Consider the following 20217-nt stretch of genomic DNA (forward strand, 5'->3'; position numbering starts at 1 on the left):
ACTCAATGTTGAGGGCAACTGGTGTAACCTACATAGGTTTGCCTCTCCCTGGGCATTGCATAATATCCATGTAACAGCCCGATATGGTGATAAATGGTGCATGGTTCCCTTTTGTTAGGGTTTGTGTAACTGATTGTAGCTGAGCCCCCAATTGTTCCCTTGTCATGGGGGAAGAATATTTGTTCAAGAAAAAAAAGGGTGTGCCCCTTGTCCTCTTTTGTAGACTATGCATTTTGATCTCGTGAAAGAAATGTACACACTTGATGTGGGTGTGAATCGGGTCATTTTTCAGGATGTTCCCTCTGATTCCTGCTCCCTCAGGCACAGCACTGAGCTGGGGTCTAGTAACCTCATGCCTTTAAACATTCAGGTTTCAATAGCCTCATTTCTAGTCTGGTGCCATTTCTGTGCTCACTGGCACCATATCGGTTCAAAGCCAGACTTCACAGATGTTGATCTGTTTTCGTATGTTTGGACTTGACTAATGAAACTTTTTTTTGTATAAAGTGGTAGTCAAGGTTACTATTAGGACTGTATATTTTAATAGGGAAATATCTATCCCCACCATCCTTGCTAGAATCACACGAAGGCCCACAGATTTAATATCATTTTTATTTCTTAAAGGAAACAAAACATTTGAACAAAAACAATCAAGAAATCCATAGTAGCTTTCGTCATTGCATTTCAAATGTTTTTCTGTACAGCACACTTTTACGAAAAACACAGAAAAATGTTTGCAAAAATCCCCCAAACTGCCTCTGCTCCAAATTGTTCCCAAAGGACCAGTCTGTTAGTTAGACGTGTTGGAGTCATGGCGGACACCCAGTTCAAATCATTCAGCATTCTCCAATTCCGTGCACATTTAGAACTAACGTTACATCCTACGTGGTGTCTACGTCACATTTAGAACTAACGTTACATCCTACGTGGTGTCTACAGCACATTTAGAACTAACGTTACATCCTACGTGGTGTCTACGTCACATTTAGAACTAACGTTACATCCTACGTGGTGTCTACAGCACATTTAGAACTAACGTTACATCCTACGTGGTGTCTACAGCACATTTAGAACTAACGTTACATCCTACGTGGTGTCTACAGCACATTTAGAACTAACGTTACATCCTACGTGGTGTCTACAGCACATTTAGAACTTTAACGTTACATCCTACATCAGCTCTGATTACGGACAGGAAAACAACTAACCTAAAGTGTAAAAAGCTGCAGAGGCCAAACAGTTAAGACTAACCACCACTGAAACAACTCGGTTAAAAGGCGCGCGTTATATCACTACACTGATCATGAAGTCATGGGGACGACGGTTTCTGTGAACTACTTTCAGACTGGACTTGGAGATTTTAAGTGATTGAGATGCTGTTTGTTTACATGCTGCTGAATGCGGTACATGGTCAAATAATGGTTATGACTGGTCATTAATGAGAAAGATGATCTCCTGAACAAGACTTTACACAGTGATTATTTGGCAAAGTACAGTTACCTGACATACTGTGACTGGTGTTGTCACAGCTACTTCAATATACAGCCCGGTGTTGAGCAATAATGGCCTATTCTCCTTTAAAACAACTGATAGCGCTTGAACTTTCCTATGTATTGTTGAGTCAACAAAATAGATTATGATATCACTTTTCTTATGCTAAATTCATCCTCTTAGTAATTGGTTTCATTAAAATATTTGGAAGATAAATACCTCGTTATTTTGAGCTTTAATGGATTTTCGCTAAAATGGGGTATAGAACCCTAATGCTGTGGACTAATAAATCACTTTTCTTACTCAGATAAACAAATATAACCGTGTATATGATAGGCAGCTCCATCACACTGCTCCATGCTTTTACTCTGTTTTCAATGTTACTCGTTTCTCGTCAGCAGTGTCAGGTAACTTGCGAATAGTACACACACACGGACACAAAACAATGTCTGGATAGGAACATTAGGTAAAGACACAGAATTAGGTCGTTTGTGAACATCATGGCTTTAAGAATGAGGAATGCATTGACTCTCAGAACATAGAAAAGTGTAGTACGCTGCAGATAGCTGCTCGATTGTCATACAACAAAAGGTAAGTGATTTTGGTTTGTAGTAATACGTATTTTCTCTGTCTCACCATGCTTATACATTCAGACTGTTGGCTGTTTAATTTATCCGGTGTTTGTCTGTGTCATGTTCAGTGTTTTTCATTGACAGAAAGAGAATGACACAATTTACTTACACTTCATAACGAATAAATCCACCCTCCTATCGCATTAAATTGTCTAAACGGTGGTAGACTGCACTTATCCCCCCTAAAGCAGACTGGAATAGCAGTCATCGTTCAGGATTGTTAATAACCTGGTAAGGATTCCAGTTCTTCAAGGTTTACAGTGTGACTGGCGCAATAATTAGGATCCACCAGAACCATGTATTTAGAGAGATGGGACATTGAGGTTTCTGCATTGATGCATTTACATGACACTATAACATTCTATGGCAGCCATGTTAGCTGTCCCCATTCACATGACATGGGGAATATCGAAACACCATGTCACTGTCTAGAATTTAGAACAATATTCAACATTCTATGGCAGCCATGTTAGCTGTCCCCATTCAAATGACATGGGGAATATTTAAACAACGCTATGTCACTGAATATCTAGAATTAGAAAGCTATTTTACAACCTAACAGTTGGCCCAACTCTCTAGAGGCATGGCTCTAATATCCATCCACTTCTCACAAAACATCAAGTAAACGTCACATGACTCCTCACCCTTCGGAGGTCGTCAAGACTATCAGGGCTCAACATTAACGCTTGTCCAGGACAGGTAAAATTAAAATAAAAAGTTGGGCAAGCAGAATATAGATTTGTTGTCCGAATGGACAAGTAAAAAAAATATCACAAAAATCACTATCAAACAAGTGCCTCCCGTATGCAATGTTTTCCACTGTTCGCATCGGAGTAGAATTGTATTGCATTGACAGGCACGAGCGTGTGCACATTTGTTGATATTCCTTGCTAGTTTATTTTTTATTTTTTACCCAGTTATAGCTAATTTTGGTCAGCAAACAGGGTACGGTCATTAAAATCCTGGAAAAGTAATGTGTGAATCATCTGCGTGGGTGAGCAGGCCCATGGACAGACAAACATTATAGCAGCGAGGTAACCTTTAATAATGACAGACAGACTAAAACTACATAGCCAATTCAAAACATCTTGTTTAGCCTGGCTAGTTTTCTGTAACTAACTATTCAGCGTGCATAAATGTCATGTCACTGGCACTCCAGTGCAACATTGATGAACGGGTGCATTAGTAAAGCAATGCTACATAACCCTGTTGTAAAACCTATCAAGCGCTCAACATTGTGAGAAATACATCTGACAGTTGGTGAGCTGGGAATCACCCCTCTATTAAACATTGGCCATGTCATTCTGACAACATTCAAATTATTATTAGAATAGCCTCATTGACAAATAACTCACACGCGGTCAAAAGATATCCCATATTTGTTAGTTACTTTGCTTTGACGTAGTCTACCTTATTGGCAAAGGGAGTTATTTTTATGAAGACAAAGTATTTGGTTGTAGTTGTAACGTTGCAATATTTTATAGGCTAAGGGTGGCCAACTATCCTCCAGGAGAGCCTTAAAAGGGGCAGTGTTGTATTTTGAGACAGGCAAAGAAGCCAATAGATAGATGGTTTCCTACATTTTTTTGTCTGATTCTCCATTTTATTTTGTAAAGTGGTTCCTTGCATCATACAATGATGTAAAAAATAGTGTTGCAGGCTTTTTTTGGGGGGGTGGGGACCAAGTAAAAGAAAAATCTGTCCTACTTGTCCGAATGACAAGTGACTAAAAGAAGTGAATGTCAAGCCCCAACTATGTGAGGAAAACAGCAGAGTAAAATATCTAGACTAGATGCCCTATCGTAAAGGTGTTCATGGACCCAAAGGATGCAGCCTCGCACAGGACTAGTAATAAAGGCCCTTTTCAGCAAAGCCCCTATGTCTCTTCTCTCTAGAGCAGGAAGGGGTGAATCAGTAGGATGGGATGAGGACGGGGGTGTTGGATGGGTCAGGTTTAGGAGGATGGGCCAAGGTTAGGCTGACCCTCAAGGCCGCTCCAGGAACCAAATCTCATTCTGTCGGTTCGCCACCGCAGGGTTGGTGTAGCCGGCCACGATGAACGAGTCATTCACATGCATGGCAGGGGAGTCCAGCATTTCCGCCATGGCGCTGATCTCATTAATGATGGTCACCTCGTTTGTGGCACCAGTGAAGGATCTGGAGGTTAGAACACAGGGCACATAGGAATCGAATGAGATTTGATTTCAAGTAAGGGAGGTGTGCGTTTACAGGTGCAGGTCTAACACTGGAGTCATTATAACTTCCTTACTCTCATTCTGCTATGTAAATTCACTAGGCTTTTGAAGAGACTCGCTTTGAGATTGTCCAAAACAATATGCTAACTTAAAACAAAACTGTAGCCACTGTCATTTTTGGAAGAAGGATGCATCAACATGGTGGCTAGCATAAAAGTATTGGTGGCTAACCGACTGAAATAATGTCATTAACTTCAGCCTCGTGACTGACTTAATGTTTGTATCCAATCGAGTAGCTAGCTAGTTACGTACATTACATTTGGTTCTGGGAAACCCAAAAACCAGCAAGCTAACTTCTTGACTAACTGTAGGCCGAAAAAATGTGAAATTCACTCGTTTTACTAGAAACTGAACTTGTTTATGCCTCAAACTGACAGTGGTTCCAGTAATGATTACAATTAAAAGTTTATAATTCATCTACTTTCATATTGTATTGCCATAAAATTGACCAAGCAGAGCAAAATAATTCCAAACTCCTACCTTGTGTATACAATGGTGGCAGGCCATTCCTCAATGCTTATTTCAGTGTCAGAAGGCAGGGGTGGCTGGACTTGGTATTCTGTGGGCAGGTAGTAGGCCACAGTGACGTCCCTGGACAAGACAGAGTGGTTCTCGTCCGTACGGATCACAGTCAGGATAGGGATGGTCATACCCAGATAGCTACCTAAGGACAGGACATGGACAACCAAGAGTCAGGAGTCTGAACTAGACTTGGCTAAATGTAACGGATGTGAAACGGCTAGCTTAGTTAGCGGTGGTGCGCGCTAAATAGCGTTTCAATCGTCACTTGCTCTGAAACCTTGAAGTAGTGGTTCCCCTTGCTCTGCAAGGGCCGCGGCTTTTGTGGAGCGATGGGTAACGATGCTTCGTGGGTGACTGTTGTTGATGTGTGCAGAGGGTCCCTGGTTCACGCCCGGGTATGGGCGAGGGGACGGTCTAAAGTTATACTGTTACATAAACAAGGATAATGTTAGAAGAATATAGGCCCAATGACCCCTATGAAGGCTGCTTTGGGCTCACCTGAGGAGTTCTGCTGGCAGATGTATCTCATGAGCTTCATGAAGCCGTAACAGATGCTCTGCTCGTAGGTGTCCTCATGAACCGTGATACACGCCCAGTGGGCCTTCTCATAGTGTCTCTTCTCATAGAGCATGTCTCCACACTGTGTACACACAAACAGAGCACTGGGTCACTACCTAAGCATTTAATAACGCCTAATGCAGTGTAACAACAACCACTTTGTTTCAGCATGTTAATAGATTCAGTCGTCAGTAGCTAGGATTCCATTCAATTAGCGACAGAATTTCATGCAAATATTGTAAAATCTACATAAAATGAGCATTTCCCCCCCAGGGATGTTTCCATCAAACATAATTTTTTTGCAGATAAAAGGCTGTGTGTGATGACAGTAAACATTACATTTATTTTTATTTTTTATGTACTGTTAAATTCCCATGTACCAAATACAAGTTAAATGGGTTTCCATCACATTTTCAACTCTACTGATGGGTCTCTCTACAACCACTGTGATTATTATTTGACCCTGCTGGTCACCTATGAACATCTTGGCCATGTACTGTTCTCAACCCGGCACAGTGAGAAGAGGACTGGCCACCCCTCGGCCTGGTTCCTCCCTAGTTTCTAGTCTTTCTAGGCAGTTTTTCCTAGCCACCATATTTCTGCAATGCTTGCCGTTTGGGGTTGTAGGCTGGGTTTCTGTATAGCACTTTGTGACATCGGCTGACGTAAAGTGTTTTATAAATAAAATGTGTTTGATCTTACATTTGTCAAAACAGCAGACAAGCATCGATCATCATGTCACCAGAATAAGATCCTCACTATTTATTGGATAGGAGCATCAAGCTTCACCACCCTGTGAAGTTCATCATAATTGATTTAATCTGTAGCCTAATAAACTGCATGCTTCCCCGAGTCGTAGTGGGAGGACCACACACCATATCATCGCGTGACTCACAAGTTTACTTTCAACATGTTACGTTCAGTATTTGCGTTTCCGACGCCATTTCTCGCATAATACATTTTACAGACAAAAATATCCCACCATGTCGAATGAACAAATATGTCGGCATATGCGCAATTGTACTGAAACTTCCTGTTTCCATCACAGCTGTCGTGATTTTTTTTTTTTTTTTTACAGTATGACTTTACTCTCATGAAAACTGGATAGAAAAGTGGCCACTGACAAGATTTGGTAACTGTGTTTACCAACAGATGTACCGTGAGGAGCCAGCATGGAGATCATGCTCTTCGTATGGGATTTGTTGATTGACACAGACATTAAAAGATAACACATCTCTCCTTTGTTTAACACTCCAGCCAAACCCTAACTTGAGGAAAGCCAATCAGACCATTTAAAAAAAATATATATATATATACTTTCACCAAGTGACTAGGAGACTTATTGAATTTGCTGAGGGGATTGCCTCTTCCCCATCCAAAATAAAATGGCAATCCCAGTCATATCAGCTTTCATCATATTGTAAACACAACTAGTCAGCCTTGGTGTCAGGTCTCAACAGAAACCGCTGTCATTGACAGTGGAAATGCATTGGCGCTGCGACCAGGATTTTATTATTTATTCAGTCCTTGGGGAAAATATGGAACGTAATCAGTTCTCAGATGACAAAATTAAGTTGCCATTTTAGTCATCCCCTTCATTACCATCAACCCTTATGTATAGGCGGTGGGGGAAAGCATCATTATCATACTCCTTCTCATGTCCTATTTCTTTATTTTTTTAAATGGCCAGATCAGAACAGCTACAAGGGTTGTCCATACCTCACTTCAAATGCTTTCTCCTTGAAACATAAAATCACAATTACCACTATCAAATGGGTATCACAGGAACCAAATTGTGTGACTGATGTGCAACAACTATCAGCTGGAGAGAAACTTTAAATGCAGACAAGTGGGGAAAGATGAAACGCGAGTTGGGCGATTCTTCTTTTTCCTGCATTTCATACTAGCTCTATGTAAGTAAAAAGGACAGCTACGCAGGATGAATTTATCATAGTTTATTAGAGTACAAACATTTATCATTTTTTTTGTATGGGTTAATGAATAGGTTATACAACTAAACAAAAGTACATTCTTTTATGTAAACATTTATAAAATGTAAATTTTCTAGATTATCCCTAGCCCAAGATGTACTCTCAAGGAGCCTACCATTCCAATACTCCTTAGGGATAGCCTCATTTTTTCCCCAATTTTCAACCTAAATGACATACCCAAATCTAACTGCCTGTAGCTCAGGCCCTGAAGCAAGGATATGCATATTCTTGATACCATTTGAAAGGAAACACTTTGAAGTTTGTGGAAATGTGAATTGGATGTAGGAGAATATAACAATAGATCTGGTAGAAGAAAATACAAAGAAAAGAAAAGTGTTTTTCTACCACCATCGTTGTAATGCAAGAGAAAGGTCATAATTCTAGCCAACAGTCTGGTTGTAATTCCAATAGCAGGGTATGTGCAAAATTTCAGATGACTAACTTGACTTATGAGTGAACAACAAGACTTTGGGTGAAGTCCCCAGGTACATTTGGGCAAATCGTGAAGGAGACAGTCGCATTCATATTCAATTTTTCTGCAAAAATATTGTCAAATGTGTATACTTGGACTTTGATTTAGCTTTCAAGTATTAGTAACCATATAATAAGTTCAACATTTGCAAACCAAACCAGTTTTCATAACTCTGAATATCCTTTGAATTTTTGTCCAACATGAAAAGGAATGCTGTCCTACAAGGTTAGTAGCTACATTTTACGACATATACATGGTTTCCGGACACTCCCGTAAAGCCCAGCTCATTGGCTATCTAGCTAGCTTTGTTTGACGAGGATACAGTCGTTCAAGTAATGGCCGCGTCATCGGCGTGCCATGAAGGCGTCGCTCTCTGACCAAATATGGTGTCCTATAGGACATGCTACACCCCTAATTAAATAGTGAAGTCTTGTTGCCTTCTAGGATCTCTGAGGAATAGATAAATGTGATTAGACTCGTTGAAACAACGTTTAGGGTGAGATTTATTATTTTCTTTGCAAATTGAACGAGTGGAAATACAAAATCGAACATGCATGCTATATGGACCTTCAGGTTATTTCTGGGACCCTTTATATGATAAACCAGAGCAAGATTTCAGAATGTAAGTACAAATTTCACCTTCAGAGGTGAATTTATCAAACCTATCGCATTAATGTGTTTTGTTAAGAGCTCTCAAACAATAGCATGGCATTTTTTCTCAGTAATAGCTACTGTAAATTGGACAGTGCAGTTATATTAACAAGAATTTAGGCTTTCAGCCGATATAAGACTTACGTGTACCGACATTTGTTGTTTCTCTAGCTAGCTAAGCAGCAACGTTAACAATCTTACCTTCAAAATGGTTTTTTTCACCACCCATTGGCGTTATAGCGCAGGGTCTTTGTGGAAACAGTGGAAAGTTAATTCGATATGACTCCCTCCTTTGTAGGAGTTACATCCAGGGACGCAGCAGTATGACAGGTTTGACTGCGTTGCCTAGGTTTCTGGTCTCGGTTTCCCCCACTAGCCTCATTTTAGTGCAGCCGGAAGTGGTGTGTGAATTAAGCGAATAGGACCACAACATTTTACAATGAGTCTTAGTAAGGGTTGGGTGGAATCCAGATTTTTTTTTATACGGTATAACACAAGGGCTGCCATTTTGTTCCAATCTAAAAATGAACAATTATGCTAACAAAGTACTAAGAAATTCCCATAGCAGATGCTAGCTAAATGCTAACAAGCACAAGCGAACAAATTGCAAGGTTGTCTAACCCAGCTCATAAAGTTTGACAACTTTCTCAAAAGGTTACTCAGTTTGCTGCACGCAAAAAACAAATATTAGACCGTAGGAATCTTGATACAGGAGAGGATTGATCCGTCTCTGCTGTAACCAAGAAGCTTTATATTGCAAGCTAGCAAGTTAGTAAACCAAATGCAGAGCATTTACTTGGCACATCCTAGATATTGAAAATCATTACGTTGGTATTCCAAAATACCCCGATATACGTTATTCCGCCCAAAGTCTTGTTGCTTGGCCGGCAGAGTAGACATTGGTGAATGAGTCAATCATAGACTTGCCTTTTCCTTACGCGCGATGAGGGTGAAGGGCACGTGCTCCCGGTCGTGTTGGCCATTGTTGTTGCTGGTAATCTGCTGGATGGGCTCAGCCATGTCTGTTTTGGTGAGGAAAAACAAAAATATTGGGTTAATTTCTATTGAGTTAAATCAAGAGGTTCAGGTAGTTTGGGGAATTCACATGTTTTGGGAATTCTGCGACCCTACCTTCAAGTACAACAACATGTCAGGGGTTGTATGCTTGTTGACAATGCTATAGTCCTACTAACTAAACAATATGTTCTTACATTTCCTGACTTGGGCTCTATGGATTCAGGAAAAACTGGTATTATCTTCCAACCTGCCTAATAGAGGTCAAACTAGTCAAGGCAAATGTAGACCCCTGTGGCATGACTGAAGTACAAGAAGTCTTGGTTTCCTCTTGCAGTCTATAGACGATAGTGTTCAGTCTAAAGACTATACATAGTGTTACGGCTCCTCCAATAACTCATGACTAGCCAGCTTCTCCTGGCGATGGCGTGAGAAAGGCTTTGTCAGCCAGGGCACAGTGCCAGTTTGTCAGTGCTCATAAATGTCACTCTGGTAGAGGGGAGGGATGCCAAGCTGCCCAAGGTAGACACACACAGCCAACAGTATGCCGTGAAATTACTCTACTGCACTATTTCTCTGTAAGCACAGCAAGCAACAACTTTACCTCTTCAATTTTAATAATGACAAATTCCATTGACTTTCCTCCCTGTTGTTATCTGTCGTCAAGGGGCTGTGTTCTCTAGCTGCCCACCTCTCCCATTCAGCAGGACTACTAATGAATGTAGGCTATACTTCCTTGGCATTGAATGCCAACTGGACAAATATCGGTTCTCCTCTGGCCCTGCTATTTAGTCGGTCACATCATGTCCATTTCTGGCTGCAGTAGGCATTACCCATGCTGATACCAAACAGAGCCATTATGAATGTATGAATAATAGTTATTAAAAATACCCTGGAATCCAAGGATGGGAAACCATAGATTTAACTTTAAGATTAAAAAAATAAATGGTACTAAGTTTCAACCTCTGGTATCATATAAACACACAGAAGAATGCATAGAATTGCAGGAAATTAACCTAAAACAGTAACATGGGTTGCAAGGTGGGGGTTTGTTACTAGGCCGATAAATTACATTACCCATTTGGACCTTTGCCACCTAGGAAATTTGTGCGACAGGACCTTCTTAAATAGTACTGGAGTACTCCTGCACTATACTACCATCAGTATCTGACTCAGTCTCACTAGCCTGGATCTAGGGCAGGGGTGCTGAACATATGACCTACAGGGTGTCAAACCTCCAGCCCATGAGGGGATAAGAAACTAACTCAAAACTAAAAATCTGAGATTATTATTTACACGTCTTAGGGTAGTCAGAACATTCTTGCAAAACAGAAGACTAGCAGACCAGATATATCTGGGGATTAGCACCATTGCTAAATGTCTAGACAAATGATTCAAGTGCTGTTTTGTGTATTTGTTGATGTATTGTTTGTCCAATTGCTGAGTCGTACTAAGTTCTTGGGATCAGATCGGAATGTCAACATAACAACTGTAACAATGGCTCTAGAGAAATCCACATCTAGATGGCTCATTTTTAATATGGCTGACGTTGGTCTGTTTATGGAGCCTGAAGTTGAGGTATGCTACATGCACCCTTGTGCAGCTCTCGGAGCTGACGGTGCCATTGACACCTGAATATTCTACTATCAGGGCTATTTTAAAATGCTTCTTATTTACTGTAAGAATTGTAACCAGCCTAATTGAAAGCAGCACAATAGGGATTTAGAGGGATTATTCACACTATCAGATTAGGACAATTCCACAATAACAGAGTGACAGACTCGGACACACAGTTTTTTGCCATTACGGTTCAAGTAAATGTTGTTTGTTGTAAACTTTTCAGTGGAAATTGTTACAAGTAGTCCTTGTGCATAGATTTGTATGGTTTGTTTGACTTTGCAATCATTGGTTTTTGATCAAAAGTTTGGACACCTCATTCAAAAACATATTTATTTTTACTTCTATTTTCTACATTGTAGAATAATAGTGAAGACTTAACTATGAAATAACACTTATGGAAACATGTAGTAACCAAAAAGTGTTAAAATATGTTATATTGTTCCAATAGCCACTCTTTGCCTTTGACAGCTTTGCACACTCTCAGTATTCTCTCAACCAGCTTCATGAGGTAGTCCCCTGGAATGCATTTCAATTAACAGGTGTGCCTTAAGTTAAGAAGGAAAGACATTTCACAAATTAATGCATTTGAGCCAATCAGTTGTTGTGACAAGTTAGGGGTGGTATACAGAATATAGCCCTTTTTGGTAAAAGACCAAGTCCATATAATGGCATGAACAGCTCAAATAAGCAAAGACAACCGACAATCCATCATTACCTTAAGACATGAAGGTCAGTCAATATGGAACATTTCAAGCACTTTAAAACATTCAAGTGCGGTCGCAAAAACCATCAAGCGCTATGATGAAACTGGCTCTCATGAGGACCGCCACAGGAAGACCCAGAGTTACCACTGCTGCAGAGAATACATTAATTTAAGTTACCAGCCTCAGAAATTTCAGCCCAAATACATGCTTCAGAGTTCATGTAACAAACACAGCTGGTTGAGAGAATGCCAAGAGTGTGCAAAGCTTTCAACAAGGCAAATGGTGGCTATTTGAAGAACCTCATTTTAATTTGTTTAACACTTTTTTTGGTTACTACATGATTCCATGTGTTATTTCATAGTGCTGATGTCTTCACTATTATTCTATAATGTAGAAAATAGTAAAAATAAAGAAAAACCCTTTGGCCGGTAGTGTATTTTAAAATGAAAAATCTGAGTCATTGTCACTCTGTTACCATGGAAATGTATGAAGAGGGATTGATCACATACTAGTGCTAGGATATAGCCTAAAATAGTATATAGCCTAACCTTTAATCAGAAAGGTCAATAAGCATAATATTTCACTTTGTTGGTATAAAGTTGAGCAAATCAAAATGCAGTCAGTGTTTCGCTAAGGTAGTAGTGACAATGGCCACACTCCGTGTTGTACTTGGGTGGTAGTGACAATGGCCACAGTCAGTGTTGTACTTGGGTGGTAGTGACAATGGCCACACTCCGTGTTGTACTTGGGTGGTAGTGACAATGGCCACACTCCGTGTTGTACTTGGGTGGTAGTGACAATGGCCACACTCCGTGTTGTACTTGGGTGGTAGTGACAATGGCCACACTCCGTGTTGTACTTGGGTGGTAGTGACAATGGCCACACTCCGTGTTGTACTTGGGTGGTAGTGACAATGGCCACACTCCGTGTTGTACTTGGGTGGTAGTGACAATGGCCACACTCCGTGTTGTACTTGGGTGGTAGTGACAATGGCCACACTCCGTGTTGTACTTGGGTGGTAGTGACAATGGCCACACTCCGTGTTGTACTTGGGTGGTAGTGACAATGGCCACACTCCGTGTTGTACTTGGGTGGTAGTGACAATGGCCACACTCCGTGTTGTACTTGGGTGGTAGTGACAATGGCCACAAGGCGATGGTACTAAATTAACTAAACCTTGAACGTGCTTCACAGCCCACGAGAGGCAGGGAGGGTGAGCAAAGAGGTTAACCCACACAGTATTTTAGGACCGGATTTATTAGCCCAAGCTTTCCCTCAAACAGAGCAGACTAAGCTATAGCTAATCCGTTGAGTCAGAATGCCCCAACGATGGCTCCATGCAATTACTTAGTCTGAGAAGAGCGAGGGAACAAGCGGGAGCCCCAGACCCAGTCTAACCAGAACTCATTAAGCAGCATACCCTAGAACATCATTCATCAGTCCTCGTCACTCAATGTTCAGCAGCCTACTCTGACACTAGCCTACTTCAACTCAACTAGGGAGGTGCTGTGGATTTGTCCAATAACAACCATATGTTTTACTAGTGTGTCCTGCTGAACATACTGGACTCCAGTGAAAACCTAGTAGCTACACTGAACAAAAATATAAACGCAACAATTTCAAATATTTCACTGAGTTACAGTTCATAAGGAAATCAGTCAATTTAAATAAATTAGGCCCTAATCTATGAATTTCACATCACTGGGAATACAGACATGCATCCGTTGGTCACATACTTACAAAAATAACAGGTAGGGGGTTTGGATGAGAAACCTGTCAGTATCTGTTGTGACCATTTGCCTCTTACACATCTCCGTCGCATAGAGTTGATCTGACTGTTCATTGTGGCCTGTGAATTGTTGTCCCACTCCTCTTCAATGGCTGTGTGAAGTTGCTGAATATTGGTGGGAACTCATTCCAGAGCATTCTAAACATGCTCAATAGGTGACATTAATTTCCCATTACATGGGTTACTATAAATAAATAAATTAATTATGGTGCTTAGAACTAGGGCCGGGACTAAACCAGTATTGCAATACCCGTTGGGACATTTTCAGCTTCCAGGAATTGTGTACAGATCCTTGTGACATAGGTCTGTGCATTATCATGTTGAAACATGAGGTGATGAAGCAGATGATTGTCGTACCAATGGGCCTCAGGATCTCATCACGGTATCTCTGTGCATTCAAATTGCCATAGATAAAATGCAAATTGTTAGTTGTCCGTAGCTTATGCCTACCCATACCAAAACCCCACCACCACAATGGGACACTGATGTCAAAGTTGTGAACAGCAAACCCTTCACCCACACAATGCCATATACGCTGTCTGCCAGGTACAGTTGAAACCATGAAGAGCACACTTCTCCAGCGGCCATCGAAGGTGAGCATTTTCCCACTGAAGTCGGTTACAGGACGATCTTCCCGGTGATGGTTTCTGACAGTTTGCGCAGAAATTCTTATGTTTTGCAAACCTGCAGTTTTCATCAGCTGTCTGGGTGGCTGGTCTCAGATGATCCCACAGGTGAAGATACTGGATGTCAAGGTACTGGGCTGGTGCAGTTACAAGTGGTCTGCGGTTGTGAGGCTGGTTGGACGTACTGCCAAATTCTCTAAAACAATTAACATTAAATTCTCTGGCAACAGCTCTGGTGGACATTCCTGCAGTCAGCATGCCAATTGCATGCTGCCTCAAAACCTCAGACATCTGTGGCATTGTGTTGTGTGACAAAACTGCACATTTTAGAGTCCTTCTATTGTCCCCAGCACAAGCTGCACCTGTGTAATAATCATGCTGTTTAATCAGCTTTTTGATATGCCACACCAGTCAGGTGGATGGATTATTTTGGCAAAGGAAAAATGCTCACTATCAGGTATGTAAACAAATTTCTGGCCAACATTTGAGAGAAATAAGGTTTTTGTGCATTTGGAAATCTTTTATTTCAGCTCATGAAACATGGGACCAACACTTTACATGTTGCATTTATATTTTTGTTAACTTTCTTGAACACCATTAGTACTAGTAAGGCTCAGAGGTTGAGACTTTACTCTGGGGACAGCTACATAGAAAACACAGTCTGGGTGTACCTTTTGCAGTCCTCTGCTGCGGCTGGCTGCCTGATGCACACCCAGTCTGCATTCCAGAGGCCCTAGAATTAGGTCAGGTACAACTGGCCTCCGTTTCCACTCTGCACCGGGCAGAGGCATTCTGGGTGCAAATCTGGTCGCAGGTCAACCAGCCAGCCAAACTACGTGTATGTACATTCAGTCCGCTGCAATCTGCATTCTAGCCTTAGGGTTAATTGGGTCACTCAGTGTTGCATCTTGTTAACCTCGGGCAGGGGCTTTAAATTCAGGCCAAAATATTCACATTCTCCATGGTAAAATTGTAAACGTAAGTGTCTTATTTTAACCTGGGGATTTTGAATGTCATTTTTCAGACGATTCCATATTCTGGAATGTATAGGTTATAATTTTCCCCCAGAGGTAGGGTAGGAAACAGTTAAGTTATTTACAGAGCCTGAAACATTGCTTTCAATATTTTTTTTCTTTAACGAGGGAGTAAGTTCAATATTTAAATTGTTTATGCTTTCAGTTAGTGTTAAAAGTAGGGCTGTGGCAATAGCAGTATCGCAAAAAACTAATTAAAACACAAAGCAGACCAAACCCTATTGTCCTTTAAAAAAAACTACGGCTTGGAAAATAAATACATGTGACTCTGGATGACAACAATTGTTTTGTTTCCAACATTATGGCTGTTTTCCTAAAGAAGTGAAATCTGCACGTTTGGTTATTTTGCCACAATACTAACGAGTATCATTCCGGCCCTAGTTGTAAGTACCATAATCCAGTCGTTCATTTACAGTGGCGACAAGTTATTTAGGGCAGATGGGGATTGCCTGTTTTGCATGTTATTTTGGCATTAATGCAAGTCACATATCAGTTTGCAAACAAAGTAGAATAAATAATGGAGTTAATAAAGCCACATACAAACATGGTCTCTTTTGTTTTCTTGTAAGGCAGCTCCAAAATGCACATGTTTCAGCCTAGCTCCGTGGTTTGTGGGGCAAGCCAGCAGAAAATAGGAACGTTGTTCCGTGATTGGCTTAGTGTTCTGTCACTCATGGTGACACTACGTCACGGCCAAGTAGTAAGGGTATAACATCGAAAATTCAAGTCCTTTGGCTCCTGCCACAGAGTTACATTAGTAGTGCCCTTCCAAGAAGGCTCAAGTTCAATGGCCACAGATAAAATGACATCAAATCACATATGTACAGTAGCTTTGATTGGACAGATCACATCAACATTTTACTTGCAAAATCTTAGCTAGCAGTCATCATCATGAATCCATTCGACAATCTACTGGCAAATCCTTTTTAATCCTTGTCATATGAAGAGAAATAATGAAGAGAAATTATAGATAAAACATCGGTGCTCATCGACCATTGGACATAAACATTAAACAACTAGTTGGGAAGGAATCAGTGACAGTGGCTAACTGCAAGCATTGCAACTGGGAAGTTGGGAATAAACGAGCTCAGACTGAGAAAAAAATCCAAATCAGAATTATAAATCCAGCCTCTTTCTTTCTTTAATTACAAAATTTTGCCCACAAAGGACCGCGACACCACCTTCCTGTTCAAGTGAGCACATCACAACAAGGTGAGTCCAAAAATGTGTTATATGCTGCTGCATAAATGATGTAATATGCCAGTGAGATAGTATTACTTTCTTAGCTACAGTATACATAAGTGTATGTTGTGTAATAAGCTGTTAGTAGCCCATGTGCCTCACCCTAATACTTTTGTCTGTTTTCACCTCATGTTACTGTTCTGACTCCGTGGTGCACATGTAGCCTTTAACCTCATTTTGAAAAATGTAATCATTGAATATTGTAAGAGCTTTCATTGTCTGCTTATATGCCCCCTTTTATTTATCCTACAGTTCTGACTTGATGTACAGTTTTTTTTTTTTACCCACTAAGAACGGCCCATGTTCTGAATTCTGTCGCTGTTCATTTCAAAAGTGCTGAACAAAGTTATATTGACTGCATCTGTCCTGGCTCGCCCATTAATGTCTTAATCAAAATTACGGATTGCCTTTTATCCACTTGTCGGCCCCTTATGCCATAGTTTGTACATCTCAATTGTCAGTAGAAACCACATTTGTTTAAGCAAGTCAGCCATATCAGCTATGTTTTTTATAAAGGAAGTAAATGAGGCTGATTGAACTGTTTCGCTGCCAGACAAATCTCCGCTGATAGCCAGGTGTAGCAGTGGTAAGATGTTGGGACTGCTGTTGGGACAGCTTTATGTAGGCCCTAACCGTTTGTGGGCACCGTTATAGAGCAATTCATGTATTGTGTAGTGACTTTGCTGGCATTCATCCCACTTTTTATATTTTTTGCCCCACCAAGATTTACATTCTAAAATAACCACTGTTCATTTATAGTAACCAAGGCTCCTCATGTAGTGGGAAATGGGTCCAAAACTACCCTTGCATTGTAGTTTAATTGGTTTTCCTCGAATCTCTTGTGGACAACTTAATTTTTATTTATTTAACTAGACAGTTAAGAAGAAATTCTCATTTTACAATGACTCCCTACCCCGGCAAAACCCTGCCCTAACCCGGAAGACGCTGGGGCAATTGTTCGCCGCCCTATGCAATGGTTGTGATACAGCCCAGGATCGAACCAGGGTCTGTAGTGACGCCTCTAGCACTGAGATGCAGTGCCTTAGATCGCTGTGCCACCCCGGGTGCCCCTACGTAACATAACTGGCATCGGTCAACAGATTGGGATGCGAATGACATCTGATTCCGATGTGCAGATTTTTCCTCATTGATCATTTTGACAAGTCACGATTTCCCAGGTGTTATCATCCAGTCTTTGTACTCATTTTTTTTGACAGAGTGGAATGTTAGCTAAACAGGCTGGTACCCATGCTACCGTTACTAGCCACAGGGAGAAAAATAAACAGAGGTGTAAATGGAGCTTTAAAAGGTGCAATATGAAGAAAAAGCTCTGCCATTTCCCAGTTACTAAAATTGTAATAGTTCCCCGAATTTCATAAGTGACAAAACAAGCAATCATTGTACCATCTAAGCCACTGAAATATTTTCAATAACCAAAAATCTTGGTATTTTCAGCTGGTGTACCAAACCGAAAGTAAAAAGACACAAAAACTAAACTTAACAGGAAGCATCAAATAGAATTAGTGCACACAGAACAGATCTACTGCTTCTTTGACTGGCTTTCAATGAAAATGACAGATCTTACTCACATTTCTATGTGAATTTGGTCGGGTCACCCACAAAAAGTGACATCACGGACAAGTCAGTTCAAGAAGAAAGCACATGTATATTAGGAGGCTACAAATACATGAAGCCCCTAATTCTCACGTCAGTCACTAAGACTATTATTCACAGCCTAGGATTTCCATTAAATTAAGTACATTCTGTTAAATCAATTGGAGTACACATTGTGACTAACCAAGATAGTACCGTATGAGTCACTGTATACATGCATGTTTGCACTCTTGGTGTGAAAGTGTCTAATATTTGCGCTCGGTGTGATACGACGTATCCAGTTTCTTGGCTGGTGTACAGCAATTACCTACAATGCACTGTAACCGTTTGTTTTGACAGCCGTCAACATTGACCGACAGTGGGATCGACAATGATTTAATATTGTCACTGGATGCCTACTTGTGAAACAAGTATACTTTGTTTGTGTGAGCGAATGACAATGTCTGGCACCCTGAAGACCCCGACTACCTGAATAGTTCTAGTTTGACCTGGTTGGCTGATCTGATCTCAATCGCAAAAAAATAGAACAATCGATTAAACGAGAAATAAAAAACAAAGTAGCCAAGATTGCACTTTGTTGTCACAACCAGTGTGAACCGTTTTGTTTATACTGTCTATACAAAGTCACACGCGAATGGCCCATTCAAAACCCGTATTACTTTCTCAATTCGAAATGTACAGTGAGTGTGTGTGCGCTTAATACCAAATGCTTTACCTCGAGGCACTTCCACTTGGTGTCCCCGTGCGGCGTCCTGCCAGTAGCGCAGCAATCCGTCTTGTTGCTCTTCGTCCTCGATCATCTCACCCGCCTCTTCCAGACTCCCAGTGCCCGAATCTGACAGCTGGTCTTCCGAAAAAGATTCCAGGTCCTCTAGCGTGATCATACCATTTGAGGAATCGTCGCCGCCTCCACCGATGCCGTCAAGTCCCCCACCGCCATTCATACGACAATTACCTGTCTCCATTCTCCACTCTTGGAACAGCTATCTAGATATAAAAGTACTCCAAAGCAAATGTGTACAGTAGGACTACTGTTGTCTAAATAAAGACCGCTGTTGGTGGTAGTTCAGAGAGCGTTGCGGTAAATTCTGACTCAGGTAAAAATTCGAATTAGGAAAACTTTAGGGCCATTTTTGCTCTGATCTTGACGTTTATTCCGACGCATTAAGCCATGTTCTTTTCCTTATACAACTGTGCAACCTATATTATATTTACAGAAACCATTTCAAACCTGTATATAACTGTTAACTCGTCGAAGACGGCAAACCAAATACCTAGCAAGTCCATGCGCGACGTGTTCCGTGGACTGTAATGAACTTGATGTTTATAAGACATGACCGACACCGGGCCACTCCTCCCACCGCAATACGGGATGCGAACTTTCCTTTCGTAGGATAGCGGAGGGAAAGTCTCTATTATCCGTCGGATGATTGGTTGAGCCTTATTGGGGGGCGTAACATCACTACTAGCGTTTACCAAAACAAAACAATGGCGTACAATTTCTCTTCCTGGGACAGGGTTGCCATGTTCGTGTTTTCTTACAATTAGCCTATTTTGAAAACTATGTCGCGGGTGAAAATGTATGTTTTGGTCACGGGTTGCAGGTTTTTGGGCTACTAAGTTCCACTGTGGCCGGCATGGCATTTCTCTTTTATATATATTTCACTGACCGGCTGCTGCTGACTATCAGGCAGTGAGGCCGGCTGTTGCTGAGTGAGTGGTGTGGAGGGCCGGAGAGGTGTGTGTTGAGAGAGCACTGCAGCTGAGCGAGAGGAGACCGAGCAGCACAAGCTGTGAACTTTTTACCAGTAGTAGGTAGGCTAATTCACTATTCATTACTCGCGAGTGGACATTTGAAATGGAAGTTGTGGAACTCCCTTGCATTCTCTTATGGGGAAAGAGAACTCAATGAAACTGACATTAAATGTAGAGAATTATGCATTTTCCTCTGTTGGCCATCAAGTAGCCTATTAATTTTGTCTTAAATCTGGTAAACAGTAAA

At 41.1% G+C, this 20217-nt stretch overlaps 1 protein-coding gene across 1 annotated transcript; it reads right to left on the reverse strand.

The window, feature by feature from the left end:
• Window positions 1-594: 594 nt before the first annotated feature.
• Window positions 595-19595, reverse strand: soul3 (heme-binding protein soul3). The gene is made up of 5 exons (XM_020488345.2): window positions 18931-19595; window positions 9500-9594; window positions 5399-5540; window positions 4859-5042; window positions 595-4280 (listed from the first exon to the last, which is right to left on the reverse strand). Exons 1-5 carry the CDS (start codon window positions 19178-19180, stop codon window positions 4109-4111), a joined length of 843 nt encoding a protein of 280 aa, XP_020343934.1. The 5' UTR covers window positions 19181-19595; the 3' UTR covers window positions 595-4108.
• Between the last annotated feature and the right edge of the window lie 622 nt (window positions 19596-20217).

The sequence above is a fragment of the Oncorhynchus kisutch genome, linkage group LG7, assembly GCF_002021735.2.
Source record: "Oncorhynchus kisutch isolate 150728-3 linkage group LG7, Okis_V2, whole genome shotgun sequence".
Lineage (NCBI taxonomy): Eukaryota > Metazoa > Chordata > Actinopteri > Salmoniformes > Salmonidae > Oncorhynchus > Oncorhynchus kisutch.

Bases quoted from the DNA above. Each gene is read 5' to 3' on its own strand.
- soul3 (XM_020488345.2), bottom strand. From the start codon at position 19,180: ATGGAGACAGGTAATTGTCGTATGAATGGCGGTGGGGGACTTGACGGC. The intron at 9,595-18,930 runs GTAAAGCATTTG...TCACCAAAACAG, and splicing joins CCAAGTGGAAGTGCCTCGAG to ACATGGCTGAGCCCATCCAG. The intron at 5,043-5,398 runs GTGAGCCCAAAG...TCCTGTCCTTAG, and splicing joins CTGCCAGCAGAACTCCTCAG to GTAGCTATCTGGGTATGACC.